A 20,210-nucleotide genomic window follows, 5' to 3' on the forward strand; every position below is an offset into this window, starting at 1 on the left:
AATATGCACAACTTGCAGACTTAACATATAGAACAAGAGAACAAGAAGAACATATGTTTAAAGAAGACTGGAAAACGTTTATTGAATACTGTATATGGAAAATAATTGTGTACAGCTGAAAGCGCTGGCAGCATTAAGATAAATTCAACAGTGTAAATAATTTTGATGGATGTAATAATGGAAAACCAATTGGTATAGTTTTTGTAAAATATGCAGGGATATAAGATATGCAAAGTGAACCATGGAAAGAGAAGAAGGGAAGTCACTAATATCGTATGTAAAATGTTTATCTGAAATAGTAATACAGGAAATTTAATAAAAATCATATTAAAAGAAGCAGCAGCAAACATGCATAATCCGGCAAGAGGTTCCCTTGAGCAAAACCCATTGAAGTCTACAGGTCAGTCATGTCGGTTTCAGTGGAGCTTTGTGTAGGGTTGCCATATTTCAAAAAGCTTTTTTTTTTAGGAAACCCCCTAAATTGCTGTTGAACCTTTTACAAAAACACAATTTTTTCAATTGACTTGCCTAAGATCCAGGACAAAGTACTGCCTTTTGGAAATTCCCCCCAGACGTCAATGCCGCCTTTGAAATCCCAGCAATGTCCAGGAAAATCTGGATATACGGCAGCCCTAGCTTTGTGTCAGAGAACTTCCTCCTGGATTGTGGCTAAAATATTTCCTCCACATTGTGGATGACATACTGTACATATAAAATGTATTCCAACAACTTTATAAAGCGTTCCTTTGTTACTATTTAATTGTTACACCCACACCAAACACTTAAAACACAACGAAGGACCTGTAGTTTCACATTCCCTGAGCTATAATTCCAGGCACCCTCAACATACTATAGTTCCTGGGATTCTTTGAGAGAAGCTATGTGTGTTAAATGTCCTTTAAATGTATGATGTGGATGTGACCTTAGTTAGAAATACTTCATATAAGGGAGGAAAGATTTTGGCGTTAAAAACACTGAGCATAAATGAACGCTTTAGTCATACGGTAAATGGAAAATTTCTGTACAAAAACAAGGAAAAGCCACAAACACATATTTATTTCTTTTCTTAAAATCACCTATTAATGACCAGTTACATATTTAAATAACCTTCCAAAAATATACTAGCAGTTAATCTGAGCATATGAAGTCGTTTTTATTCATTCAGCATAATTCTAGTTTTTTAAAATAAAAATTAGGGAATGAATCCCAGCGTTTTGTCACAGGTCTTTGGCACTTGAGAGGTTTTCAGAGATTTAAATGAACTGAGGTGTAGTGACTGTCCACTGAGTTTAACACACCATGATTATCTTTGTCTTCGAAAGAAAGGGTGCCTTTCTTTGCTCTTGTGGACAAAACATGGGAGACACCTGCTTTGAAAAGAGAAGGAAAATTTTGAAGAAGCAAAACACGCTGAAACTCCACACTGTAATTCAGTTGCAGGTTATGCAGTTTTATGACAGCAAATGGAAAAACACAGCTAGTTAGACCCTCAGTGATGCCTGGAGGTTTTTGTTGTTTGCTTTAAAGGTGTATTTACTTCGTGGCATGAACTCTGTGCCACAAAGCTGCCTTTGTGTCACTGCCGGAAACTTTCATTTCCAGTGCTCCGCAAACAGCTGGCAGATCAGGAGTTTCCATGTTGACAAAGATATTTTTCCTTCACGGCCGACATCAGGTTCATCTGCATTTACAAGCCATGAGGCATGCCAGGGATGCCAAGGGCTCCAATGTAACATATTTCTAATTTCTTTCACATTTGTCTAAACTCCTTTCCAACACATTTACATTTGCACATTTATAAAATGGTTCACAACCAAAAGCTGCTTAAACAGTGTACGATAAGAATAAATAAAATAAAAAGACAAAAGATTACTGACTCAATAAACTAAAAGCAATAGAACCATTGGCAGACCTACTTGCAGTGACCGCTCCTCAGGGAGCAAGGCCAAACCTAAGAACAGTGAACAAACTGGACAAGACAATGTTCAGGGGTTTTTAAAAACTGGCCACATCTTTATTGATTCCCAATGTAGGTAGGATTTGGCTTAGGCATTGGGTGTATAGCGCTCTCAGACCCTGGTGGAGAACTGAGGAATGACAGGGTCGAGCCTAAGATTAATGAGTCAACTGCAAGACTCTACGGGTGGCACTCCCAAGCCGCTGAAGGCCCATCAGCTGTACGCCTCGGCTTTTCGACAGAGACTTCCAACTAGACCCCTCTAACAGGGTACCCAGTGAACACACCTCTTTTGAGGTTGGAGTGACGCACCACCCGCTGCCTGATGTTAGACTAAAGGATTCCACCCAATGCCTTATCTGGTCTTCAACTGACTACAGTCCCGAGGTCAGGTGCAGTAGACATTTATCAGCTGGGGGCAGACCAGACCAAAGCCTGCTCCACACTAGTCTGCTCTTAAGCTCGGCCCACCTGTCCTGGCCAGATTTTAGTCGGTAAGTGATTCCAGAGGGCTGCAACTGCATCACTAAAAGTCTGTTTTCTAGTGCACACTAGGTGGACCCTGGAGGCATGCAGTACTCTTGGTAGTGCTCCATTGGAGAAGTGCAGTTAGGTTAATATGGCTAAAATTACTTAAATCTTGGGCGCAAGTGCTGTATGCACACTGGAACCTGATTCCCAATCTCTGCTGAAAGGAAATCCTGCCACTGTCATGACATTTAAGTGCCCACAGATCACACTAATAAAATTCAGAGGGTTTGGCAGCCCAGGAGCAACATAATACTGCTGCTGCTGTGGTTTTGGGCAACCTAAGGGCAAACTCCCACAACATACATTGAAAGCACACCTAATGCACATGACTTTCCCCAAAGCATCCTGGGGTTGTTAATGGTGCAGAAAATTGTGGCTCTGTGCAGAGGAGACTTCAGTTCAGGAACTCTTAGTGCTTTAGATGTGTGCTAGATGTGCCCTAAATGTATGCTGTGGCAACCAACACGCATTACTCTCTGCATATCACATCTTCACCTGCAAATACTCAAAAAACAAATAACTTGTTATGAGTAGGGAACGTATGTATAAAACATAAAAGGCAATTTAGAGATAACTTTGACACAACAGTTTTTCACACAAAATGTGCTGCTTTGCAATTGCACTTGGAACTTTATACCAGCAGGTGTTCATATACATTTTTACTGTGCTCTTCAGCTCTGTGTTGCGCAAAGTCAACAAATATGGAGAGGAAATGCAGAACGACTGACCTGAGGTCATAAAGAAAAAAGGGAGAGCTTCATCTCGCTTTCCTCTGCGGTTGGCAATCGCCCTTTGCAAAGGGATTCGCTATACTCCCCCGCCTGTCAAAGGACATTAACAGATCTGTATTACATCCTTAAGAAAATAACTATGAAAAAGAAATGTGTGGTTGCAGGGCATAAGGAAGGTTAGAAACTACTCATAAATACCTTTGTTTTGCAATGTGCAATTGGAGAGAGAGAGAGAGAGAGAGAGAGAGAGAGAGAGAGAGAGAGAGAGAGAGATCTGTTCTAAGTTAATTCTCTTGTGGAAAGCCAGAAATTACCATATGAAGGCTGTTGTTGGGACTGCAGCCAGGGCTGGCACCAAGCAGGTTGCTGAGCTCCAGGTCTGCTACCATCTGGCGGGACTCTGCCAGCAGCCGCTGCAACTTGCTGGTGGGTGAGCAAGAATCCTAGGATGAACCAGAACAAAATGTGTTAAGGAAGACCTGGAACCAGAGACACAAGGTGGGTTTGAACACAGATCATTGGGAAGGAATGCACTGAGACAGCCTAACTTTGGAATATCTCTACATGCCTCCAGGGCTGCCGGCAGATACTCTGGAAGCAGGCAGCAATGGGAAGCAGCATTAAGATGATCAAGAACCTTGTGGCAGGCTTGGACCTTCCTTTTCTTTGGCAATCACTCATAGCCGAGCAAGATTGTCTTATTCTACCTTTGCTCCTGACGTAGATCTTCACTCACCTCTTATTCCCTGGTTGAGGAGGTGCTGTTTTGTGGTTCACCTCAGGTGCCCAGATGACTTGGGCCAGCCCTGGACCAAGCTTAGCAATGCAGCGGCGTAGCCTGGCTGCCCAGGGTGGCAAATGCGAAGGCACCCGCATTTGTGAAGATCTACGCACAGGAGGCATGCGCCGTGGCGGCACGGCAAACCCCACGAGGAAGCCGCAGAGTGAGGCAGTCTCGCTTGCATCGGGGCTTCTTCTCCATGGCGGCGGCCGCATCACGTGGCAGCGGCGGCCGTCGAAGGTGGTCAGCCCCGCCCAGCCTGCTGCCCCCCCCCAGCCTGCTGCCTGGGGCGGCCCCCCCTCCACTCACTCCTATTACTATGCCACTGTAGCAATGAAACCTAAGGTTCCGAGTTCCAGATTCAGGGCAAGATGGGGACTGTAACCCAAAAATTATTAATTGCATTGTAGATGGTGTAGCTCAGGCATCCCCAAACTGCGGCCCTCCAGATGTTATGGCCTACAACTCCCATGATCCCTAGCTAACAGGACCAGTGGTTGGGGAAGATGGGAATTGTAGTCCAAAACATCTGGAGGGCTGCAGTTTGGGGATGCCTGGTGTAGCTACTTAGTAGTCACATGCCCACATCCTTGTGCCCCAGACCCAGGAAAATGCCCGAGGATGGAGCTCTGGCAAAGGTTAGTGAGGAGCTAGAGGTGGGAATGGGCAGCTGTGAGACTTCTGCACATGTGATAAATGGGATAATTGTGGCCACCAACAGATGGCTGCAGATCAAGAGTGCTACAATAGCCAGGGATGACGCAACAAAATATGCTGCCTTACAAAACCAGACACTCACTTTGTGGATGGTGAGATGGCAGCATCCGTTGGCTGCCTGGATGTCTGTTAAGCTCATGAACTCCGAAGGCAGCTCTCCTTCTAACAACTTATTGTCTCCCTTGCTCCCGCTTGTCCTTTGGGTGGATGTCAGACAGGGAGCACCCAAGTCCGAAAAATGCAGGTCCACATCATGGTCACTGTGAATATTAAAAATAATACTTTTAAAAAGTCATCTTCAGCACACAATGTAAGGAAAATGTATAAATATGAGAGTTTAAAAGGCCACAGATTGTGTAGTTAGCCAAAGGCCTGGGAGCAAATAAATGTAACAGAGCCTTCGTCTTGCCAGGATTCAAGCTCAGCTTATTTTCCTTCATCCCTCCCAGCACTGTGTCCTGGTCCCACACAGCCTCTCCTGATTCAGATGTTATGCAGAAACAAAGCTGAGTGTCATCAGCATACTGATAGCACCTTGTCCCAAATTCCCAGTGACTGCCCCTGGCAGTTTCATACAGTCCAGGCACATCCAACTCCCAAGAGACTGTGATCTACTCCCAATATTTTAAAAAATGGCAATGATCTACCCATTGTCATTGGAGAGTGTGGGGGGCGGGGCGGGTGGATTGCCCAGAGTTATTGAGCTTTTTTGGGGGTAGGATTGTCCAGGGCTCTTCAGCTTTTGTTAATTTTCGGTAAATTTTATTTAATCCTACAATCGATAAGGGTCCCACGATATACCAGGATCAGCCGAGGATCTACCAGGAGATCACAATCTACTGGTTGGACATGCCTGATATAGTCTAATTCAGGTGTCGGCAAGGTTATCTGGCCATGGGCCGGATTATTCCCACAGACTGGGCCGGCAGGGCGCAGAGAGACGCCGGAAATGGCGTCTGCGCATGTCCGCAGCGCCGGAAATCGCTTCTGCAGCTGTGCAAAGACCAGAAATCACGCCTGCGCAGAAGCGAGTTCCGGCGTCTGGGCATGCGCAGACGTGATTTCCGGCATCTGCGCAGGCGCAATTTCCGGCACCGCTCTGCAAGTCCCCGCGCCACGCTGTGCTGGTTTAGCGCAACGCAGGGGGGACTTGCCGAGCAGGCGGCTCGGTTCACGGGTGGCCCGTGGGCCGGATAAACAGCCGAGTACCAGAACAGCTTGGCCACAATAAGGAAATTTTGCCCATGGTATGACTATTCTCCAGTTTCCCATTTTGGCGCTCTGGCACCCTATCTGCATAACCTAGCAATTCTAAAACATAGACGTGCTTTTACTCTCGCAAGATTGAATGTATTGCCCTCGGTTGTACTTGAGGGACGATTCCAACAGATTCCACAGGAAAAACAATTATGTCCCTGTGGAGATGGCAGTACCGAATTGATGACGCATGTCTTTCTGGCTTGCACTCTTTATAAGTACATGAGGAATTAGATTATCACCCCTCTTTTATTGTCCATTCCAGGTTGCCAAGCCACTGCCACACTGTCCTTTCTCTTGGCAGTTCAAGATGAGCAGGTGACAGCAAAGGTTGCAAGGTTTTTAGCTGGGGCAATTAGAATAAGACCCACTACTTGACTATTGATTCAAAACCCTAAAATATATTTTATATAATTGACTTTTTATTTGTATTTCTATTCTTTGTATACCGTATTGTTGTTTGATTGCTATGGCCGATGGCTGACGGAAATAAACATTCATTCATTCAGCTTCATATAGACATTGAATAGCACTGAGGATAAAACAGTGCCCTGTGGCACCCCATTGCATAACCCTGAGGGGGCCAGAAAGGGACAAGATGCCTGCTTCTCTCTCTCTCTCTCTCTCTCTCTCTCTCTCTCTCTCTCTCTCTCTCTCTCTCTCTCACACACACACACACACACACACTTGGTGAGCGAGCTGAAACATGAAGAATGGCAGTAGTTGCAGGATATGGGTGCTATTCAACTAAGTTTTACTCAGAGCAGATCCACTGAAATAAAGGAACCTAACTCAGGCATGCTGATTTAATTCACAACATTTATATACCGCTTGACTGTAATAAAACCTTGAAGCAGTTTACAAAAAGAACAAAATCAGTAAAAAACAACAACAGTTCATTATTTCAATGGGCCTACTCTGAGTAACACTTAGTGGACCTTGTTTCAAATAATGGCCAATGGGGTCCCTGCCCCCAAGATGTTGCTTGACTGCAACTTCCAGTCCCTGACCTTTATCCATGCTGGTGGAGCTGCTGGGTGCTGGGGCCTAACAGCATTCAGTGGGACCCAGGTCTGCCCCTGCAACTGTGCAAGGGGAATGGCCAGACTCACCCATGTGTACAAACCAGTTCTGCTGTTGGGTCATGTGGTGAAAGGCGATTACAAGCAATGTGAAGTCTCAGGTCTTTTTATGGGCTTTGGGAGAAAGTGAAGAGATTTATTTACAGCTGGTGTACTAAGCTAGAGGGGACTGTGTACAAATTCCAAGGTGAGCTAGATGGGGCTGCTCCAGATCCACATTCCATTTTTTAAGGCATGCGCCCTTGAAAGCAGCTGTGTGGCTGATGCTGCTCTGGCCAGCCCCAGGCCCTTTGCACAGCCTGATTCTCTCCCCCACCCCCGCAAAAAGGTAGCCAGCAGAAGCTCACACATATCAAAAGTGCAAACTGAACTGTGTGAAGGTTAAAATTACAGGCCATGTTTGCAATGGGTTTGTTATAAGATTGCTCAAATCACAGGGTGGTGATTTTGCCCCTTTAGTTTCTGGTCAAGGGTGGCAGGAGTTGAGTAAAACAGGGGGAGGGGGGGAGGTCCCAGAATGAGGCTTGTGGATTTCATCTAGGACTCTCTCCCCTCCACCCAGTCCCCCAGTAATTAGAGTAACGCTTTATAACAGAGAGGACCAGAGGAGCTGGGGACTTTAGCTGGAGGCACTATTCTGCTGAGCAAGCAGGGACAAAGACTCAGGCAGCTCAGATACAGACCAAGATTGGCTGAACGGAAGCTTTGTGCTGCCTGTCAAGTTTAATATGATTAAAACAGCCTTTGTCCATGTCTAGCAGACTAGCCAGGTAGCCACCTGCCTGCCTGTTTGTTTCCTTTTCTTTTTTGCTCTAAGACATGGGTAGGCAAACTAAGGCCCGGGGGCCAGATCCGGCGCAATCGCCTTCTCAATCCGGCCCACGGACAGTCCGGGAATCAGTGTGTTTTTACATGAGTAGAATGTGCCCTTCTATTTAAAATGCATCTCTGGGTTATTTGTGGGGCCTGCCTGGTGTTCTTACATGAGTAGAATGTGTGGTTTTATTTAAAATGCATCTCTGGGTTATTTGTGGGCATAGGAATTTGTTCACCCCCCCAATATAGTCTGCCCCCCCACCATAGTCTGAGGGACAGTGGACCGGCCCCCTGCTGGAAAAGTTTGCTGACCCCCTGCTCTAAACAGTCTGATGAAGACTAGCGGGCTGGTTTATTAAAAGATTGTTCATAGGTTTTTCATTTAGAGTAGGGACAATCATAGCTAACAAGAGAATGGACTAATTTTGTAGGCAATTAGCAAAATACTGAACCTTTTCGACTTGCCGCTTCTAATCGCAGCCTGAGGACCGTTGGGAAAAGCTCCATGCCATGAACCTGCTTCTCCCTTCACAGGCTTGAAAATCTGCATCCACCGCTGGTCACTTACAGGCTGGTACAGTGTGACTTTGTTTATGGAGCTGCGGGAGCAGTACCCTGATTCCAGTCCTTTAAATGGACTAGGAGACTTGCTAGGACTCAGCCCACCTGTGCCCATCTCCTTATCCTTACAATCCTCACTGGATTTGTCTGACAGCTTCAACACATGACTCTGGCAGTTTGCGGGATCGGTGTGGCAATTTAGTTCAAGCCAATGCTCATGAATTGGTAAAGATGACACATAGCTTTGCTCTGGTGCCCGGGCCACTTCCCTGCCTTCTGCCTTCCACATGCTGTCTGACTGGGAGGTAGGTCTGCTGTCTGTCTCCCCAGAACTCAAGGAACCACTCTGATCCAGCTCTTCCCTATGCATAGTTCTTTGCCCATAAAACAGCCCTTCCTGAAACTGATCCAAGCTTGCTGGCTGTCTCTCCTCAGGGCCCTTTTGCTGCCTATTCTCGGCTCTGTGTGCTTCGCAGATATTTTTTGAACTACAGCTGGGAGAATGCACGAACCGGGTGTGTATCTTCTGATGGGCTTCGCTACACACTGTGTCTTTGTTGCCGCTGCTTCCAGGATCTGACAAAACTATCTCTGTGCTATAAAGGGCACAATAAGGAACTCGCATTATCAAGACTGCATTTAGCAACTCAAGCCTATACATTATCTGATCTGTACACACTACGTCCACCCAAGGGTGTGTCATTCCTGTTTCAGACATCCAGGATCTTCCAGCCCTTTAGGATTTGCCCCATTTGGCTTCTACTGTTGCTTTACAATCAATTTAAAGGGAACTGGGAGTTGCGGTTACTGCTAAATACATAATCAAATAACTGCTTTATTTTGGATCTGTAAAGGGACAACCTCTATCTGTTTCTCTGCTGTGGCATGCCTATTTAGCCTGCAAGAGTTTCCTCTTCAGATTGACATCAACTCTACAGGACTTAGCAGAAACATCTGTCCCCATCTTTTAGTTTAAACTGAGCCCAAGGGAAAATCCTTGTAATGTCATCAGTTAGCCCTAATTAAAGTTGTTATTTTACTGTCCTGAACTACATGCTGTGAGACAGCTTAGCAACCTGGTGGCTCTCAATACAGGCAATTTAGGAGAACAGAGTCTTTCTAACATGGCACAGCTGGGGAACCCCGATTTAGACTTTTGGCTGTGCAGCTTCCATTGCTGGTCTTTTCAAGGCTGCTCCAAGTTGTGTGTCGAACCAAGAGCAGGAGCATAGTCAGCTGTCAAGTGATCACGCTCCAAGAATGGAGCAGAAGGCAGCATTTCAACAAATACTCCCACCCCTGTTAGCTGTACAGTACTATGGTTGGTATGGTGCATTTCTAGGGGTTTCCTCTTAACGAGTGTCGATGAATTAGTGTTTAAATAGGCTCTATGCAGGGCTGGAAGAACCAGGGTTGGGATTTTGAAATGTTTTCCTAACCCTGCCTCTGTGCAACATGCAAGTCCCCTTTAAAAGCAACCTTCTCTCCAGAAAGCCATTTGCCACTTTTACCTGGCCTCGTGTGCCTGTGTCTTATGTTTCTGCTTTGTTTCCTGGGAACTCTCCAAGTTGAAATTCAGAAACTGCAGATCTCGTTGCTGCTTCACATAGATCTGAAGGCAGACAACCAAACAACCAACAAACCTCAGAAGAGCAAGCAGTTCACTTTGATACATTATTTTTGCCCTGTTTTTCTCTTCACAGACACCCAAAGCAAGAAATTTAAAATAAAAACAATAATAATGAGGGCGTTCCAGATAGCGTTCGTAGAAATTTTAAATGGTTTGTTTTTAAGATTTCAGAGAACTGTATCGGAAATACCTCCCACTCCAATTTTTCCATATTCAGTACATGCTCCTATAACAATAGTAAAGATTTGTGTAAAAAATAAAAGAGAAATTTCTTTTTGTTTTCATAGAGAATACAAGACTAAAAGAAAAGAAAACAAAATTCCTCTGTACATGTAAAAAGTAGTGCTCCAATTTTAGTTATTTAAGTATCCCACTCTGTTTCGAGGATCTCCGGAATGGTTCTGGCCATTCTTAGCCTCCATCAGGTCAGGCTGAAGCATGGTGACTGGACCACAGTTTCCCAATAAGATTCATAGCTATACCATGGCCTGGACTATCTAGCTACTTTATTGTTCTCTCAGAGCAGCATACAGATCATTAACACCATGTACAAATTAACTATACCAAGCTGTCTCTCTCCATTTTTATTTAACCACAAGCATTTGGAAATATCCTCCAGTGCATTTGAATTTAAAATATTTTAATATATTTCACTGGAGATGCTTTAGAGACATTCATAATCTCTGTTTAGTTCACATATTCCAAGACTGAGCCCCAGTATCAAAAACAGGTTCTTCAAACAAGTTATTGCAACAGCCAATTCTGTTCACCTTTGATTTTGTTATGTTCCTCGTTGCGACATAAAAGGACAAAAACAAGTGCAATCCCCTCCCCCACCCACCACCCAGAAACTGGAGTCAAACCTGTCGCAAACTGCTAAGTTCTGTATCAGTTCGCAGTTGTTTAGATTTAGCAGAATGAAGCAGCTGGTCTTTTCTGTTTGCTCTCTCAGCTGTTAGGAGAGAGGGGTTGAAGGGTTGGTTATTTTCCACAACAAAGAATTGCACAGAGAAACTATAAATAAGCAATAGTCATAAAGAAAATGAACGCTAATTTAGCTAACATTCTCATTTTTTATATACAGGGATTGCTTTAGAATCAGTTACTTAGGGCAGTGTTTCCCAACCTTGTGCCTCCAGATGTTTTGGGACTACAACTCCCATCATCCCTAGCTAGCAAGACCAGTGGTCAGGAATGATGGGAATTGTAGTCCAAAAACAGCTGGAGGCACAAGGTTGGGAAATACTGACTTAGGGGAGTGATTTCCCCTCTTGTGAAGCAGGGATGGGGACTCTGTGGCTCTCCAGATGTTGTTGTACTACAACTCCCATCATTCCTGACCCCTGGTCATGCAGGTTGAAGGGAGTTGGAGTCCACCCGCATCCGATCAAAGGTTGGAGGGAATGGTTCCACTCCATATGGGAACAAAGCAACTAGTCCTGATTTCTGGATGGGTAATTTTGATCAACAGCTGATACCTAAAAAAAGAATACAGGCAAAGTATCCAACACCATAATTGCTAAATCAGAGGCAGATGGACTGTAGGCTCTCTTCAAAAGCTAAGGTCCAAACATTAATTTTTGTCTACTCACCAATAAGCATCAATTCATTGTTCAAATAACTGTTTTCTTGTTTGAGGCGTATGATTTCCTCCCTCTGCTCATTGTTTTCTTTTGTTTTCTCACTGAGGTCACCTATAAACCAAAAAGAGAGAGTGTTGCTGAGATGAAATATCTTCTAAAGACAGTTCACATCTATTTAAATTATCATAAGCATGAGGTGATAAACACTAAAATTTTGTACATTATTACCACCAAAATTGTACATTAACTATAACTGGCTCATTCATTGCAGGGTATCTGAAGGACAGCAGGCTACCATAATAGCTTGTACACACATTAAGGTTTTCTGCTCTGGCTACCCCACCGTCAGAAGTGAGGGGGTCGTGACCAGACTCTGGGCCTTTTCTGTGGTCAAACACTCATTGGGAACATCTGTCAAGAACCCATGATATTATCATTCAGGACACCAAAATAATAATAATAAATGCCTGAACTTTGGATGGCACTCAAATTTCCAGCTAATCTGCTGTCTTATTTTGCTTCTACATCTATTGTTTCTTTTGTTGTGATGGATTGTATGTATACAATTAGCTATTTGCAAAAGGCTTGTTGAAAGCTGCCCTGGGGACAACATTGGTGGAAAGATGGGGTACAAATTTTAAATAAAATAAATGTATGTTAACTTGCAGTCTGATTATAGAAAATAGCATATACTTTTTTTGGAGGGGGTCTTTTGCTTCTGATGCATTCCAACAAGAAGGAATGGGGGAAAGTTATTAAATGCTTCCCTTTCCTTTTCTGCTCTTTAAATTCTAAGTTCCCATATATTCAATATCTGAAAAAGGCACCTACATATTGAGTTTAGGGGAAAACTGCAAATTTACTTAAATCTGAAGGCAGGCGATAAATGAACAGAAAATTCTCTGATTGATGGATAGCCTGCTTCATTTGGCTGGAGCAAATGCAAACGGGAACACTGTCCTTCTCCAACTCAAGATTTTAGATTATGAATATCAAATTCTAACCATGGTTTACCTTTTAATTTGCTTGTTTCCAACATAAGTTCCTTCAGCCTGAGTTTAAAATCCTGCTTTTCCCTATTGACGCTTGACTCCTCCATCTTTGCTGCACGCAGAGCATTTTCTAATTTTTTAAATTTACATGTAAATTCAGTAATATGATTCGTTGCTTCAAGTATGTCATTATCCTAACCAAAACAAAAACAAAAACAATTTGGTCCATTGTTTTGCCTTGTTTGCTGCCATCTGTGCCTCTTTCATTTTATATGTTGAATGCTGAAAGTCATTAGTCTCATTTCAAAAACTAGCTCAGAGCTTGGTAGTGTTCATCTGATTGAATGAACTCTATCACATTTTATTTATTTAACAGATTTGTAACCTGCTTTTTGGCCAGAGTCCCCAAAATTGGCTCATAACCTTCACAAAACAGAACTGTTCCATTAAAAATCTTTTGCTTCTAAAATTAAAACAATGGAAGAAATAGATCTATGAATGAAGATATTAGGGGAGGAATGGGGAGACCAGAAGAGAACAGGTTGGGGGGGGGGGGACACAATTTAAAATACTGGACTCAAAAACAAAACAAAGAATTAAAAAAACTCCCAAAGGAGAACATTTACAGCACAAATTGCTGGTTTCCCCCCAAGCTCAGTGGAAGAACATTGCTTTGCATGCCGAAGGTCCCAGGTTGGAACCCCAGCATTTGCATGTAGGGCCAGGAGAGACTTCCGTCTGAAATCCCCGAAGATAGCAGACCTGTGAGCAGAACCAAGCCTTTCACCAAATCCCTACAAAGAAACTTAAAATCTTGTATTGGGAGTGGGGATTTCATGTCGTTCCGCTGAACACCTCCCTCTCCTCCAGGGTGTTCTTACCTCCCTTTTCTCCATGTAGAGCCCCATAATTGAAAGTAACCTCCTACTAGCAGGGGTGGGAAACCAGCTTAAAAATCAGTTTGGATAGAGAACTGCAGACAGTGGGTGGCGATGGGACAGGTTCTACTCCCTGCTACTGGTGCTGCATTTTAAATCCCAGTCGTCTTCCCCTGCTCTATAAGGAAATCAGCAGCATCTGGTTTGGGCCCTGTCCTTGTCTTATTTAAGTGTACCCAGAAACAGGGGTGCTCCTAACATACAGGTAAAATTACCTTTAACTTTAACATAGTAAGCAGTTCCTGCTCTCTGGCTTGCAGCTGTCCTACTTTATTGGACAGCTCCATCACTGAGCAATTGAGGGTTTGATTTTTCTCCTAGGAAACAGAAAAGAAAGGGGAAAGTGTTGACAGTGAAATCTAAACCCTGTGCCCTGTGTGGCCTTCCCAGCCCTATTGCACCACAAGCAGAAAGCTACCCTAGCAGTCCACATCCTTGATCAGCCCGTGTATGGATGACTTAAGAAGAGCCACCTTACTGCAAATTCAGCACACTGGTGTGAGCACAGCATCTTGGCTCACAACATCTGATGGGAGAAAAACAAATACATTTCCTTCTTTTGAGTTTGTACCATAGTTAATGCATGTGTTACTTTAGACCACACAAGGGCACTCTTTGTCTAGTGATCTAGCCACCACGTTTGTAGCTTCTTTGTCAAAGATCACTCCTAAAAGTTAAGCCATTTTGTTCTCCCTCCCAACCTGTTTAGATGACGCCTGCTGTTTCTCTCTCTCATCATTATTCATCCTGCAAATAGTTTCTGCATAAATAAAGCCTTTGAACTCCAGAAACTGTAAGTGATTATTACAATCAAATTCACCCAAGCTGCAAGGTCTGCTAACAACAACTCCAAACTGTTCAATGTGAACTAGTTCTTAATTCTCCCCCTCACTTCCCATTCTTCCTATCCACCTACTGTAACCTGTATCTGCTCTTCCCATTTCACCTTATTAGCACACTAACCTAGAACTGAAATGGAATATCCTTGGCCAGATCTCCCAAAGTATTGTCCTTTAGCTAAAAGCAGCCGCAGGGCCCGAGAGTTTGGAAATCTACTCCCCTCCTCCCTAAAGCTGGCATGAGCCACAAAGGAGAAAACATCTGTCTTCAGCCAAATATATAAACTGAGATATGTCAGCCATAGAAAATGTCAGGCCTAGTCAGGGCCAGCAGTGGGAACTTCTGGACACCTTCCAAGGCCTAAGATCATGTATGGGGTGCACTGCTGATCTCTGGAGCCTCCTGGTCCTCCTCCTCCTCCTATCTGCTGATCTACCTTCTTCAAACATCTTGAGCAAGAAGGAACAGTACCACTATAGACTTTATCCCAGACATCCCCAAACTCGGCCCTCCAGATGTTTAGGACTACAATTCCCATCATCCCTGACCACTGACCTGCTAGCTAGGGATGATGGGAGTTGTAGTCCCAAAACATCTGGAGGGCCAAGTTTGGGGGTGCCTGCTTTATCCTCTCCTATGGGAGCTGGGGTGGTGCAATGATAGTGAGGGTGAGGAAGGGAGGCATGCTGAGATCATCTTGCTGAATGAAGGGACCACCCACAAAACACCTGGGAGCAGCACTAGGCCAAGTTTGTCCCTTACTCAGAGTTACATTCAAATGTACCCAAAGCATTCAGAATCTAGCCACAAACTAAAGCTTACCTCAAGGGCCTGGCATTGAAGTGATGTGTCAGAGGCTTTCCGAGAGAGTTCCTGGAGCTTCTGCTGAGTATTCTCAAGTGTTATCTTGCGGTCGTTTTGCTGGGATTCAAGGTACTTTAGCCTTCTAGTAAGTGTGCTAATCATCTCATTTCTCTTGTGCAGCTCATCTGAGGAATAAATGACAGGTACTGTTTCTGGGAAAGCAACTGAGGGCAACAATGCAAACACAAACCTTCCTTAAACTAAGCTGAGGTTTAAAATGTTAAAAAAAGGCAGAGAGAGGTACAGATATTTTAATTCAATAAAGAAATGTCTACCTAGGAGTCATCCTAAAACGTTTTTCGTTCTCCTAGATCTTTTTACCTGCCATGTTTTTCCCCTTTTAAATTCCACAATTTGGGAGTTTGGATGGAATTCTTAGCACATCTTTGGGATTTTATTTGAAGGTTTTACATACAGGTGTTAGGCATATAAAAATTAATACAACACAAAAACATGAAGCTCTTTTTGAACAGCATCCATCTTATGTGATCTCGGTCCTTTTAGGAAACTACTGGCATTTTGCTATTGTTACAGCATCACTTACGAAAGGTTCTACATGTTTCCTGCCATTCACAACATTCTAGCATTTCCATGGTGCTTCAGTTCAAATAAAATCTCCATTCTGTAGCCAGCCAGCACCTGTGGGGCCAGCCAAATAGATTCTCCAAGCTCCTGGCCTGCAGCATCTTTAAAGTTCCAACAAACATCTTAGGGCGTATATGAGAAGAGGTGCGCATCATATGCTTTAATTGGGTTATTACCTTTTATTTACAGTAATGTCTTTTGTCTTTAACCTAGAGCACAATCATAATGTAACAGCTAAGGGACTGAATTTATCAAGCTGCCTTATAGAGATCCAGGCAATTAATCCCATCTTCTCTACTGCTTTCTACTTTGGACCGGCAGTGGCCAAGCAGATGATCAGGTACAGGCAGACATTTCCCCTCTTCTGGGATATTATTTGATCCTTTCAACTGGAGATGCCAGTGACTGAACCTGGGGATTTCTACGTGTGAAATGTGCTCTGCCACTGAGCCATGCCCACTGCCATGAAGCTGAGGACAGAGCTGTAAACCAGGAAATCACAGTTCAAAAAAACCTAACCAGTGCCCTCAAGTTGCTGTCAGGCTCAGTTCTCCCATCTGCAAAATGGGCACAATACTCTTACTACTGCACAGGCTGAATTCCTCAGCCTGTGGTCTGCATGGCACTCACTCTCCAATTTGCTGCACCGTTCTGCCAGCGTCAGTATTTTTTGACGATCATCATCCCAAGCCAGCAGCTGCCTCTGGTGCACTGCAACCATATCATTGAGCTCCTTATCACGATCTTTCAGCTCCACAATTAGCAGCTGAAGTTCTTTCCTCTGCTTCTGAATGGTACTGCTCTCCAGCTCAGAGGTTGTATTCTACAAGAGGAAGGGGGGAGGAAACAGTCCCACCTACATCACATCACAAATTAGGTAGCTGTTACAGAAGTATGCAGTCCGAAATACGAAGCATTTATTAAGAGTGCTGAGGCTTTTTTCTATTCCATTAAAAGCTTGCCACTGTTTCATTGAAAACTCAGACATGTGCACTCCGATGAGATGCCTATCAAATTGAGTGTTTTTAAAAAGGATTTAAAGTAGTTCATGGAAAATAAATCTATCAATAGTGACTAACCACAGTAGCTACGTTCTACGTCTACTGGAAGCTGCAGGAGGGGAGAGTTATGTTGCACTCAGGTCCTGCTTGTGGTCTTCTCACAAGCACCTGTTTGGTCACTGCAAAAACAGGATGCTGACCAGATGGGCCAGTGGCCTAATACAGCAAGCAGTTACGAACATATAAGCACCACAGACCTTTCCTAAACTCTAGAAACAAAAAAAGATAATACACATCTAGGTCCATCAGTCTTTGGTGCTTAGTGAAATGTGAGGTATTAAATACTGCTTTCAGATTTAACTTGGTTTTGTTACCTGCTGTGGAGTGGAGAGAGGCAAAGATGATTCCATAAGGACTGTGCTGGGGTCAGGACTGTAACAGGTACAATTGTTGCAGAAGTGGTGTGGACAATTTCTAACTGTAGTTCAGCTCTCCCAGAACAATGAAGAACCCTATTCTTGTGCACTGCAATTCAGCAATTCAGAGCGTAACTGCCATAACAGAGATTGAGTGGGGATACATCAAAAAGTGTTGTTGAAACAACTTATAGTAAGTTTATAGTAAGAGGCCACCTCACATTACGGAAAATTTAAATTACTCAGGAGGAAGGAGACACTGAATTGTATTGAATGTTTGCTGAAATTGTTTGTTGTTGCCTTATTATACACTAATTTGTTTTAATATAGTTATATCAATTTTAACATTTGCTCATTTTAATGTGTGTTTTTTTGTTATAGGCCACATCCAAAATTCAGACATGAAACACCTAATTAGCATTCTAAAACACAGTTAAAAGTGTATAAAAGCAGGTTACAGTGAAAGACATTCTGAATGCAGTGTGTGTGTATGTATAACCAAATTCATGCACATAATACATATATTCCCACCTAAACAGTGTGCACCACCCTGAGTTTTTATCTGAAGGGGCATAGCAGAAATTTTCAAGTAAATCGATTATATACAGGGACATGTGAGATGAAAAGTGGGAGGTGGCTTAAAAAGATAGACAGGCACACCACTCAACTACTCTGTAAAGAATGAAAGCATACTCTCTCTCTCACTCTCCTCCTTCTTTCTTTCTTTCTTTCTTCTTTCCTCCTCCCACTCCCCCACATTGCCTACAACAACAAAATGTCTCAAATGGGACTGTAACTGACCTGTATGGAAGATTCTACGATTTGAAAGCAGAGACACTGAATGTACTTTTGTTACTTATGGAAATCTTTTGATAAAAAGACGTATTTTAAAAAGACAGGCAGGAGCAGAGGAAATATTAAGTACACGCTTTTGTCTCCTGAGGATTTCAGGAAGGCCCCGGGAGATTTAAAGTATCCCCCCCCCAGCCAACGAATCCTGGGCAATGCGGTTTGCTGAGGGTGCTGGGAATTGCAGCACCGTGAGGGGGATGAATTACCGATCCCAGGATACGGGGGGGGGGAGAGAGAGAGAGGAGGAGGAAGGAATAACGTGCTCTAAAGGTGCGCGCGAAACAGTGCGCGGCCTCTGGATACCGGGGGGGGGGGCGCAGAGAGTTCAGAGCACCCAAGGGAGTCGGGGTCATCCCAGAAAGTGGGTGCGGAGCGGGGGAGGGAGTCAGGCCGGGGTGGGGTTGCGGGAGACCGACCCCACCCCCACCCCAACTTTAGAAAACTAAGGGGGCGAGCGTGGGGGGGGCGTCTCTCTCTCTCTCATTGAGGGAAAGGGAAATGGCGGCGGGCGAAGTTGCCGCTTACCCGCCTCCGGCGTCCCCCGCCAGGGGGGAAAGAAAGGGGGACGGAGCTGCCTCGGAGCTTCCCTTTCTCCTCCTCGCTCCGCCTCCAACGGCTGCTTTGCCCACAGACCCGCAACAGCCGCACTTTAATCCGCCTTCCAGGGTGGCTTTTTGCTGCTTTTTTTCTTTTTAAATAATATTTATTCATTTTATAAAACTGGAAAAATGCACAGTACAAAAACATAAAACACAGAATATAACACACATAAAACACATAACACATAAAACACAGAAACATAACACAGAATACAAAATATCAAAAAAGAAAAAAAGAATTCATATTCATCATTCCTCTATTTTAACATTTTTTACTTCCTCGTATCCCCCCTGGGATTCCTTGTATCTCATCCTTAGTAATTTCTATATCATAATTCCAATCATTTTATCTTAACAATCATTTCGTTTCTTACTTAACGCTACTTAAATTCCATTATACAATAATATCTTAACCCATCCTTCCTCTACAACCTCTATATACTTCTAAAACTATATTAAACATTTCCAATATTACAATTATTTCTTATATACGCTTTAATTTTCTTCTACCGACTCTTCTCCCTGATCACAGTGTCTCCCGGTCAGCTCGGCCAGTTCCATAAATTCAATCATCTTCATTTGCCATCCATCCACTGTTGGTAGGGTCTTCTCTCTTCCAGTTTTTAGCTAGTAAAATTCTTGCTGCTGTTGTGGCATACAGAAAAAATGTAGTATCCTTTTTGGGGATTTCCTCTCTGACTATTCCAAGTAAAAAGGCTTCTAGTTTTTTTAACAAAAGTGTTTTTCAGCCCTTTTTTCATTTCATTATAAATCTTATCCCAGTGCTTTGCTTCTGTTTCCTTACTCCGGTTTCTTTAATGCTGAGTGGTCACCGCCGCACAGACGATTATTATCATTACGATTATCGTCGATAAAAATTGTGTGCTGCCCTGTATCCAAAGATCACAGGGCGGTCCGCAACATCAAGATACCAAAATAGAAGAAAAACAAACCCACAACCCCCTTCCAGCAAACACATTCCTTCATAAGCCTGAGACCTGGTGGGAGAGAAACATGCCACCAACGGGGAGCCACCACAGGAAAGGATGGCTCACCCTCCAGACCCCTCATAGAGGAGGCACAGCAAGAAAAGCCCCATTGTAGGGTTTCCCAAACTTGGGTTCCCAGCTGTTCTTGGACTACAACTCCCATCATCCCTAGCTAGCAGGAGCCATGGGCAGCGATGATGGGAATTGTAGTCCAACAGCAGCTGGAGACCCCAAGTTTGGGAAATGATTGCAGGGTCTACGTTGGATCATATGGGGAGAGACAGTCCTGGAGACCCAGATCTTCTTATTTGCCACTGAATGCCAGGTGCTGAGCCACATAGCTTGGGATAGTCATGCCCTGCTTGCTGACTTCTTGTAACTGGTCGGCCACTATAACAACAGGATGGCCTGGCCTGATCCAGCTGCAGAGCTCTTATTATGTTTGTTTCCCACAGTTTTATCCTGGACTAGAATCTCCTCTTCCGCCA

The 20,210-nt window shown here is 43.9% G+C and overlaps 1 protein-coding gene across 7 annotated transcripts; it reads right to left on the minus strand.

Moving 5' to 3' along the window:
• Positions 1–56: 56 nt before the first annotated feature.
• On the minus strand, positions 57–18,791 carry CCDC62 (coiled-coil domain containing 62). Of its 7 annotated transcripts, XM_035098393.3 has the most exons (15): positions 18,660–18,748; positions 18,084–18,148; positions 17,241–17,417; positions 16,496–16,688; positions 15,239–15,405; positions 13,792–13,893; positions 12,661–12,832; positions 11,656–11,757; positions 10,927–11,015; positions 9,945–10,045; positions 8,946–9,029; positions 4,800–4,977; positions 3,534–3,662; positions 3,217–3,309; positions 57–1,367 (listed from the first exon to the last, which is right to left on the minus strand). In XM_035098393.3, the coding sequence occupies exons 3-14, from the start codon at positions 17,274–17,276 to the stop codon at positions 3,223–3,225; spliced, it is 1,440 nt and encodes a 479-aa protein (XP_034954284.3). In that variant the 5' UTR covers positions 17,277–17,417; positions 18,084–18,148; positions 18,660–18,748; the 3' UTR covers positions 57–1,367; positions 3,217–3,222. The 7 variants fall into 7 exon arrangements, with proteins under 7 accessions (XP_034954284.3, XP_088515610.1, XP_088515611.1 ...); XM_088659484.1 differs by lacking the exon at positions 18,084–18,148 and having other exon boundaries at positions 18,660–18,791; XM_088659485.1 differs by lacking the exon at positions 8,946–9,029.
• Positions 18,792–20,210: the final 1,419 nt, after the last annotated feature.

Source organism: Zootoca vivipara, chromosome 16 (genome assembly GCF_965207765.1).
Source record: "Zootoca vivipara chromosome 16, rZooViv2.hap1.1, whole genome shotgun sequence".
Taxonomy (NCBI): Eukaryota; Metazoa; Chordata; class Lepidosauria; order Squamata; family Lacertidae; genus Zootoca; species Zootoca vivipara.

Excerpts from the sequence above, each read along its gene's own strand:
- CCDC62 (XM_088659484.1), bottom strand. The coding sequence starts at position 17,276 with ATGGAATCATCTTTGCCTCTCTCCACTCCACAGCAG. Across the intron at positions 16,689-17,240 it reads CTCTCTCCACTCCACAGCAG|AATACAACCTCTGAGCTGGA; the intron begins GTAACAAAACCA and ends TTCCTCTTGTAG. Across the intron at positions 13,894-15,238 it reads TTCAATGCCAGGCCCTTGAG|GAGAAAAATCAAACCCTCAA; the intron begins GTAAGCTTTAGT and ends TCTGTTTCCTAG.